Source organism: Orcinus orca, chromosome 5 (assembly GCF_937001465.1).
Source record: "Orcinus orca chromosome 5, mOrcOrc1.1, whole genome shotgun sequence".
In the NCBI taxonomy this organism is placed as follows: domain Eukaryota; kingdom Metazoa; phylum Chordata; class Mammalia; order Artiodactyla; family Delphinidae; genus Orcinus; species Orcinus orca.
The window spans coordinates 9503924-9514260 of NC_064563.1; the positions used below are offsets into that span (position 1 = coordinate 9503924).

General features: G+C 40.1%; 1 protein-coding gene across 1 annotated transcript in view; it reads right to left on the reverse strand.

The window, feature by feature from the left end:
- Positions 1 to 10134, reverse strand: part of KCNH8 (potassium voltage-gated channel subfamily H member 8) — a 388857-nt gene extending 378723 nt beyond the window's left edge. The window contains exon 1 of the mRNA XM_004271920.4: positions 10005 to 10134. Within this exon, the coding sequence (XP_004271968.1) occupies positions 10005 to 10080 (76 nt within the window). The 5' untranslated portion in view covers positions 10081 to 10134. The remainder of the gene's footprint in view (positions 1 to 10004) is intronic.
- Positions 10135 to 10337: the final 203 nt, after the last annotated feature.

A 10337-nucleotide genomic window follows, 5' to 3' on the forward strand; every position in this document is an offset into this window, starting at 1 on the left:
AAACTGCTTTGCACAGTAAGTGCACTTAGTAGTTCCAGATATAAGTCTTAAATACCAATCTAAACACATTCTTAAGTGACAAGTACTTAAAGCATAGTATATCAAAAGAGAAAAAAAAAAGCAGCGTATGAACTAGAAAGGGCTAAAATCTTTAAAGCAGAAATCCCTTTTTGCAAGAGTTAGAAACGAGAAATGATATCACAGATTGCCCCAGTCTGTTTATACTTACTATTAAAAAACCACATTTTAGAGGCAGTGTGATATAGTAGCAAAATCACAGGCTATAGTAGAAAAATCACAGGCTACTGTGATAACATTAGAAAAGTTCTGAGCTTGAGTCCTGTCATCTGGAACAGAAAGGGGACTGCCTGCCTTCTTGCTGTGTTGGGTTGTGTAGGAACAGATAAAGCACCAGCACAGCACACAGCATGCAGGCAGACATGCCCTGAATGGTAGTCACTATTATCATTAGAGTTTTATAAAATAAATTAGTCCTTCAACCATGTGAAAATGAGGGGCTAGAAGCCAGTCTAGAATTATGTCTCAAAACTAAATTTAACCACATAGTACTGTATAAAAGGAGTACCGGTTACTACTGAAGGGAAATAAAGACAATTAATATACAGACCTGGACTTTAAGAAATATGAAATTCTTCTACCCCAAAAAACATTTATTGAGCAAAGACTTTCTTCCAAGTATAAGTCCAAGTGAGGAAGACTTGAAGGAGTTGATGGCTGAGTGTTGAAATCCGAAAGCAGATCATTAGAGCACACAGAGGAGCTGACTGGAGGGATGGGATGGGCAAGGTAACATGGCAGCAGAGAGGAAATGTCACCTGGCTCTACTTGGAGCCTCACAGAAAGAGTTTGGACAGAAGGGGACCTTCAGGATGGGTACCATGCAGAGGCCCAGGATGAGCAAGCGGGGTGTTTGGGGTGAGTATGTCTGCAGCCTCAGGAGGCAGTGGCTGGAAAAGATGCTGTCAAATCATCTTGGGGTTAGATGACCCAAAGGGCTTTGGACATCCTCCAAGAGGTAGCAGGGAACCAGTGGGTAGTTACATGATTAAATGATGATAGCGCTTTTAAGGAAAATCACTCTGGGGACAATGCAGACTGAAGGGGGCGCAAGCGGGTCGGATAAGAGCTTATGGCCACGGGAGTCTAGACAGAGTAAGGTTGCAATTGTGTCGCTAAGAAACAGGATCCAAACTAAAGTAAAAGCGAGGAAGAGGGAGATGAGAAGCCAAATTAGGGCATTTCTAAGTGAAATCTCAAAGACCAGATACCAATCTGATGCATGCGCAGTCGACGCCGACTCAGATTTCTAGCCTGAAGAAATGGGTGGGTGGTGATGCCAATTATGGGGCCAGAGAAGAAATAGGCTTCATGGGCTAGAAAAGATTATTAGTTCATTGGGGACATGTGAATTTTGAAGGGCTTGAGGGAGATGGATAGTTGTACTAACAGCTAAAAAGGAAAGCAAAATTTATCTTCCAGGGAATTTATAAGCCAAGAACTACGTTTGACTGTTTAAATTATTGAGAAAACTCTTCAATCACTTCAGTTGCTAAGTATGAACTATAACACAGGTAAAGTTGAAGTCTCATCATTTTTGTTTGTAGGCTCTGCTAAACCAAAATGGATTTAAAAACTTAGTGTTTAGACTGTATCAGCAAATATGTATGGCCCAGGTGAACGGACTATCTCTGCAGATGTTGCAGTTCTGTACCTCTGTCTGTTGGCATTTCTCCAGTGGCTTCACGGGGGTGGAATTCTAGCACACCCTCAATTCTTTTTCTTCTCCACAGGCGTCATTCTACAGTACAACACAGGGGTGAGCAGCCCTGGAGGAGAACAGCACTCACCTTGTGGTCAGAAATCAATCTTTCCCTTTCCTAAGAGAAAGTTAGCTTCCTAGGCAGAGCAGACATCCATAAGCAAATGAAGAACACGCAATTCCGCTGTGTAATAGGGGACCCTTGTTCAAGTGTAAAGCCTTTATTAGGACAGATAGTAAGAAGTGTCTTAGTGATTTGGTATGCACACCTGGAAACACTGCAAGAGGTAATACTTCTACATGTATAACTGAATCACTTTGCTGTACACCTGAAACTAAATAGCAATGTTAGGGCTTCCCTGGTGGCGCAGTGGTTGAGAGTCCACCTGCCGATGCAGGGGGCACGGGTTCGCGCCCCGGTCCGGGAAGATCCCACGTGCCGCGGAGCGGCTGGGCCCGTGAGCCATGGCCGCTGAGCCTGCGCGCCCGGAGCCTGTGCTCCGCAGAGGGAAAGGCCACAACAGTGAGAGGCCCGCGTACCGCACAAAAAGAAAAAAAAAAAAAAATAGCATTTTTAATTAGCTATATTCCAATATAAAATAAATGTTTTAAGAAAATAGTTAATTAAAAGCATCTAGACATAGAGGCCAGATACACACACACACACACAGTACAATAATATCTTGCTTTTTCAGTGGCAAGGCCAAGCCAATGTAGCTGTTTCCCATTGAAACCCATGGGCTTGAGGGACTCTCAGCTTTGTCCAGAGAGCCCAAGCTGAAATTCAGACACTAATATTGTAAACCTTAATGCGTAGAAGCTGAAAAAATGGTAAAAACTCTTGTGAAAGCTGCAAGTAATTTCTAGCTAGAAAGAATGAACACTTTAGGAGGGAAGGGGGAAGGGGCAATATAGGGGTCGGGGATTAAGAGGTACAACTATTAGGTATAAAATAAGCTACAAGGATATATTGTACAGCATGGGGAATATAGCCAATATTTTATAATAACTATAAATGGAATACGACCTTTAAAATTTGTGAATCACTCTATTGTACACCTGTAACATATAATACTGTATGTCACCTATACTTCAATTAAAAAAAAGAAAAAAAGAAAAAGAAATATCTTCAGTTTCAAGGTTGACATTTCTCCCATATCATGCATCAGCCTGTGCAACATGGGAAGGTTGAGAGCTTTCACACCAGGCATACAGGACAACACATTTCTCTTACCGAGACATGGGTGTACCACCTCCGATGGCTTATTATGACAAAGCACCCTGGCTTCAAAGATGTTCCTCGTCTGGCCTTATTGACTTTCCATTGTCCTGTTGCCTCTACACTGCCCCCTTCACGTCTTCTAAGATACTTGGTATTCTCCTTAAAGGCCCCCCTTTCCAGCTCAATGACAAGTGCTGCACAAATTGACCAAGTAAATGGAATACTGTTTTTTGCCCTTATCATATATGAGCCAATCATTCCCACCCAGAAGTCATTTACTATATGACTCCCGCCAGCTCATTCCCCCCACAAGGAAATTATTCCTCCCTCATCTAAATGTACAGAGTCCTTCACCCTGCACAGTCGCATCCCCTTCCAACCTATGTGATGGTGATTTGTGCATACATTTATTGTCCTCTTTGAGAGAAGGACAAGCATGATTTATCCCAAAGATCCTAGCATAATGGCTTTGTATATAGTCAGCATGGATTAAATAGCATGGAAGAAATGTTTGATTGTTTGAATAAAGCAAAGATTTCCTAAGAGAGACTGTGCCCTCCCAGAGTGTGTTGGATCTGGTCTACAGGCAACACCAAATGCCAGAGCCTAGAAAAAATTGTGGGTATAACTTCCATTCTTAACATGTTAGCTATCTATCTTCTTCTATATGATGATGTCAAAACAAAATTATCTGGGGGGCTTCCCTGGTGGCGCAGTGGTTGAGAGCCCGCCTGCTGATGCAGGGGACACGGGTTCGTGCCCCGGTCCGGGAAGATCCCACATGCCGCGGAGCGGCTGGGCCGGTGAGCCATGGCCGCTGAGCCTGCGCGTCTGGAGCCTGTGCTCCGCAACGGGAGAGGCCACAACAGTGAGAGGCTCGCGTACCACAAAAAAAAAAAAATTATCTGGTATTTTTAAAGACTACATAATAAAATTTTTCTTCTTATTTGTATATCTCACTCATCCAAAGAAATGCATTTCTGGTAAATACCTAAATCCAAATTATTGTAAATCAAACACTTTGTCCATTGCAGGGAAGTTTTGAGAACCCATGCAATAAGTCCTTTTTAAGATAAAGAATTCATCTCCAAAGTCAAAAGAATGAAAATAAATAATTCCCTTTCCTCATCCCTCTTCTCTATTCTCTCCTCCCTCTCCCTCTCTTGTTCTTTTTTTCTATTTTTTTAGTAAACTTGGAATAAAGTTTACATAAAGAAAGTTTTTAATTTAACTCAGTCAACCTCAATACAAGAGTGCCTAATGGGGAGTTTCTTAAAATCTGAAACATGGTTAGAAGCATAAGAAAAAGATGGAAAACATATTGTTTCAAAACAGTCCACATACGAAGCCAGTAACAGAACTGGTTAATAAAGTGGAAGCAGCTCAGTCACCTTAGAATACAAGGACCTGTCTTGCGTCCTTTGCAGATGCCACATTTGTGGTTCACCCGCCAGTGCAGATTTTGTGGTTCACCCGCCAGTGCAGATTAAGATACCCGTACACAGACCAACAGACCCCATGTAACCTTCCTTATCTGGAAAGAGGAAGCACCCTGTCAAGAGACTGGGATTAATATTCTGAAAATATCCCTATGTCTCCCATGTTACTTGTAGATCAGAGAATGAAGAATCTGATTAACACAGCTGACTAACGTGGCTAGGCTAGGTTGACTCATATGCCATCACCAAATATAAAGAAACACCCTCCCACCAGTGAGTTGGGCCTTACATTCACCAAGACTGCAGATGCAAGCTCAGCAGAGTTTACGTGCGTACAGAATTACATAGAGCATGCTCAATAAATCTGCTTCACAGAAGAACAGACGTGAGAACGTTAGGCTTCGTATAATAGTACAGCAATGGGACAGCACCGGTAGCAGATCGAATTCTAAACTGGCTCCCGAGATTCCTAACCCCTTGTGTAAACACTCCATCTAGTCCCTTTCCCTTGAGTTTGGACAGGTCATATGATTTTAGAAGGGATTTTACAGATGTAATTAAGATCCATAATTGGTCAACTTTGAGTCAAAAGGGAGATTATTCTGGGTAGGCCTGACCAAGGTGAGCTTCTAAACGACAGGCATTCCTGCTGTTCTTTTTCTATTCTTTTGTTCAATTTTTATTGGAGTACAGTTGATTTACAATGTTGTGTTAGTTTTAGGTGTACAGCAAAGTGAGTCAGTTATACATATACATATGTATATGTATAACTTTTTTAATATTCTTTTCCCATACAGGCCATTACAGGGTATTGAGTAGAATTCCCTGTGGTATACAGTAGGTCCTTATTGCTTACCTATTTTATATATAGTAGTGTGTCAATCCCAATCTCTCAGTTTATCCCTCCTTTCCCCTTTACCCCAGTCACCATAAGTTTGTTTTCTACATCTGTGAGTCTATTTCTGTTTTGTACAGAAGTTCATTTGTACCCTTTTTGCAGATTCCACATATAAGCGATATCATACTATATTTGTCCTTCTCTGTCTGACTGACTTCACTTAGTATGATCATCTCTCGGTCCACCCATGTTGCTGCAAACGGCATTACTTCATTCCTTTTTATGGCTGAGTCATTGTGAAGAAGTAAGCTGTTCTGTTGTAATAGGGCCTGGGGAAGAGGCCATGTGTCAGGAGGCGGAAGGAAGCCTCCAGTTGCTGAGAAAAACCACAAGGAACTAAATTCTGCCAGCAGCCACGAGAGCTCGGAGGGGGCCTCGAGCCTCAGCTGACAACTTGGTTTCAGCCTTGTAGTCTCCGGAAGCCCTGAGCACAGGACCCAGCTGGTCTTTGCCTGGATGTCTGGCCTACGGAAAATGTGAGATGATAAGCCACTGAATGCGTGGTAATTCACTACCCGGAAATAGAAAACTGACGTGGGAACTGTCTCTCTAAACACACAGAATGGGAATAAGAGACCACTCGTGGCATGCAAAAAATACCAACGAGTCTTTACGAACTCCCATTTGTGGGGAGATATCTATGGAGTGCTAGGTATTTCTTTGAATGTTTTCATGTAACAGCCTTTTACAGACAGACCCATACATAATGGAGCTCAATCTTTTTTATTGGCTAAATGCCTCTGATGATATTCTTCTAACTACAGCCCAGCAAAGACTTAGGAAGTTCCCACTGTCCCCTTCCTTATTGTGTCCCTTTGCTACAGCATTGGGTACATTACCCTTCTCTCTATGCTTCTGAAGTTAAGAGATCTATGTACCTTGATGAAAGTATAAAGGGGAAAAGAAACTCCATTGAGTTTCCTCTGGAAAGGAAGCGTTTCAATTTAACAAATTTCCTTGGACCATTTTGAACAGAAGTACATAAAACATATGCAAATACAAAATGAATGTCTAAACCACCATTATTTCTGAATACTTTGAATGGAATCTCCTTGATAGAGTCTACTGGGCTACAAACTTCCTTTAGAGCTTAGATCTTGTCTCACTAACCCCAAAGAGAAAGGATTGTTCTGGCCAAATTTTGATGTGACTGGAAAATGTAGGCTAATGCACCATTTTGTTGGAAAATGGACACTTCCCTTTGAAAGTTTTATATCCTCAAAGAAATGTGTTTTTCTCAAATGGTACTCTGTGGCAAATACTTGTACTGAAAAACTATTTTTTAAAATATGTACTTATGTGTTCTGTTATTAACATTTCCCTTTGTCCAGATTAATATTAATGTACTTAAAGCAAAAGCCTACGCAGAAGAGATTTTTTTAAGTACATTAAATGTGTAAAAAAAAAATGAACGATGTAAAAATAAACTATATGCAGGTCATAATGTTAACATTGTGTGTGTGTGTGTGTAAGTGTTTCAAGTGAGAAGTATGGCTATATGCAATGAGTCAAAGAATTTCATTGGAGTTACTTTTTTCCCCTAAATGGGGTACACATATTCAATATTTGCAAGCTTCTTAGTTTTCCTAAGTCTCATTTACATTCAGTTAAACATAAATCAGGAGAACATATTTCAAGAGTAAATATATGTCAGGGTAGTTTATGTGAAAAGATTTATATTTTCCAATAGTTTTTAAAAATTATATTGAATATGAGAAAAAAGTTTCAATTAATGGTCCACTATTGACTTTCAATCCTGACCAACAGCTCACTTCTTAAATATTAAAAAGAAAAAATATCCTATTATGTTCAATAATAAAGTGTCACTAGGTGATAAAATATATTATTAACTTATTTTTTGTTGCCCTGTGATGATAATAACTCAACTGATAAATCAGTAAGATTATGTTATAGGCTTTTCTTGTCATATATTTAATTTTTCCTGGGAGAAATTTTACATGATGTTTTAAGATTTATTATTTTCCATTACAATATTAAATCAATAAAGATAATAATAATATTTCATGGTGGTTAAGTTAGCAAGGTGGTTTTCTAGGGTTATTGTTTGCTCTCTTAGTTTTTCAATGATATTTTCCAAAATAAAACAAAATAAGAAACTAACATGACTATAAAATATACCTAACAAGGCAGAAAATGTATCAAGTAAACACATTACATTTTGAGTATAATAACATTAGGCACTCTCCAGTATAATTTTTATTTGGGCGAGTGGCAATTTTGCTAATTTAAAACTTTCAAATGGTTTTATCTTGCACAAGAAAATAAATGACTGCTATAAGAAAAATCAAGAGAAAGAAGGATGATCACAGGAAAGGTGTTTCAGGGATAGTAATTATACTTAATAAGTGTCAACACATACAAGATAGAAAAAGATAAACTAAATATTTAGCAGGCAAACTGATATGCCATGATGTTAGCAAAATTTGTGGCTTAAATTTGCTTCATGTATTTTTTTAAGTTTCAGATTATTCAAGTCATCTTGCAATTCAAATGAAAAGCAAATAAGAGGATACAGTCCTCTTTCCTTGAGTGGGGTTTATTGGGATGAGGGGTATCTTTAAAAGTTCTCAACAAAATTTTGCTGAAGTAAATCTTTATGTCACTCATTACTTTGAAATTTGCTTCACTTATTTTCAGATTGATTTCATACAAAGTGGTTCCCTCCAGGAATCCCACAGACCCTTGGAGAACAGACCAAGCATGCTCTCCAACAGTTTTAGTTTTACTAATATTCTAAATGCTGGTTATGTGATGATGGTCTTCCCAAACAACAATTTAAAACTTCTAACCTTCTATTTTATTCACATTAATGTGTAGTTAAAATAGAAAAAGAGCTATTCACTAGTACACCATTCCTTCTCTACATGCCTTCTGTCTATCAAATGTTATAGTGAAAGAGGCAGAAGTGTCCTCACACAGATGATCCAAAGCCCCTCTCATTAGCAACTGGTACTTAAATATATCCCTGCAGTAGTTCCCAGGGCTATGCTGGGAACACACTATGTTCCATTCAAATTTAAATAACAATGAGATAAGCAACGACCACTTACCAGTTAGCTCATTTTCAATACATGCACTTGTGATCAATATTGAAAGTCTTTTGGGTTTAAATTTGCAACTTCTAGAACAAACATCCACTAGAAATTGATCAGTTCCTAAGGTAACAAATAGTAGTAACCACAGTCATGCATGAAGATAGCAGTGGTGATTTTGTGTAGTGCTTGGGTGGTGGGTATGATGTCACTGGCAGGGATTTGAAATTTTATTATATTTTTCTATTATCATCTAAGGAAGACAGATAAATAATAGCATTGCACTTCACTCATACTGTCTGACACATCTAGATCATAAAAGGGGAAGGAAAGGCTCACCAACTACCCTGAGTAGTCTAGAGGCTGAAAATAAAAATTGAATAAAATCCAGTAAATAGTTCATTTCTCCCTCATATAAACTTTTCCAACTACTCCTGAAGCGCGAAAGTCCAGGATTTACTTCCCATTGTAGTAAGACTGTGTATCCAGATGACTGGAGTGAAAATAGAGTTAGATGTGCTCTCTCACATCCGCTCCAAGAAATATGCCATCATCCTAAAAAACAATGATGCCTGAATCACTACTAGCCTTTAGAACAAATGAGTTTCTACAAGTCTTGTGTAACAGGCAGAAAAGGAAAGATAGCACACAGAAGCAACATAAGCTAGGAGAAAGGTGTGGATATTCATAGTGAAACCAATTGATAGCTTTTGCTGGGGGTGAAAGTACAGACTCCTCATTACAGGGAAAACCAACCGGTCAAGAAAAGGGGAGTTTGAGAAGCCTGGGAATGAACGGGGACCTGGCCGTGGTCCTGAAAGAGAACAACTTGCAGACGTTTCCCAACAGTCTCCAAGAATCCACACACCATATCTTTGCTTTTAAACAGAAGCTTAAACAAGCTAAGCGTCCAATAATATTCACCCTCAAAAAAATTATGTTGAAACTTCCACTTATGATCAGATCAACGTTTATAACGCCCGGCTTCTCCTTCTCCAACAGTCTCTCCTCGAGTGTTAGGATAATTTCAGATTGAAAGGTATGCTACCTTTCCATACCTGAGAAGCAGGAATCGGGATTCTGACAAACTCATAACGTTTAGAATTCTACGGGAAGCTTACACTTGGCAATCTTGATTCTAGTTGCATTTCTTAAACTCAGATGGGATCATGCCTATCCAAAAGACCTCACAGAATGAGGCTCCATAGACGAAGAACATTCTAAACTCTCCCTATAATTTACGGAGCCTTGAAACTCTAGAAGGACAGATTGGCAATTCACCAATATGGACAATTTTCATTTTCACTTCACAAAATTAATAAAAACCGAGGAATTACGGGTCCCACAGTGAACACGGGTGTCGGTCTTTCTTCAGGTTCTTTTCCAGACTTTACAAACCTAAGAGTCAAGGGGGCCAACTACACCGAAGTGTTAATACTACACCGAACCATGAGAGGAAAAAAATTCTCCGCACAAAAGACACCTCGGCAGGAACATAAGGAAACAAAATCCACTGGTGCAAAAAGGAGGGTGGGAACGAAAGTAATTTATAGGAGAAAAATCATTCAAAAAAAAAAAAAACCCATACAACTCATCGAAGTGCAAGACTTACGTGTTCCGTCAAAACGGGTGGCGATGGTGTCGAGGAAGGTGTTCTGGGGCGCCAGTAATCCTTTCATAACCGGCATTTTTCCAGCGTGGTGTGAAATTCTCCATCAAAGTTTGTCCAGAAGGATGGTTCGAGAGGAAAGTGCCAAGAAGGGAGAAGGGGAGCGTGATGACGGCAGGGGAGGGGGGCCCGGCGCAGTGATGGGGCCGCTCGAGAGAAGGGGGAGGATGGAAGGAGCGAAGGAGCTGGTTCCAGCCGCCGCGGTTCCGGCAGGAGCAGCCCAGAGAGTGCTCGCGGAGCCCGCCCCGCACCTCCAGGCTCAGCCGGGCGCAGGCT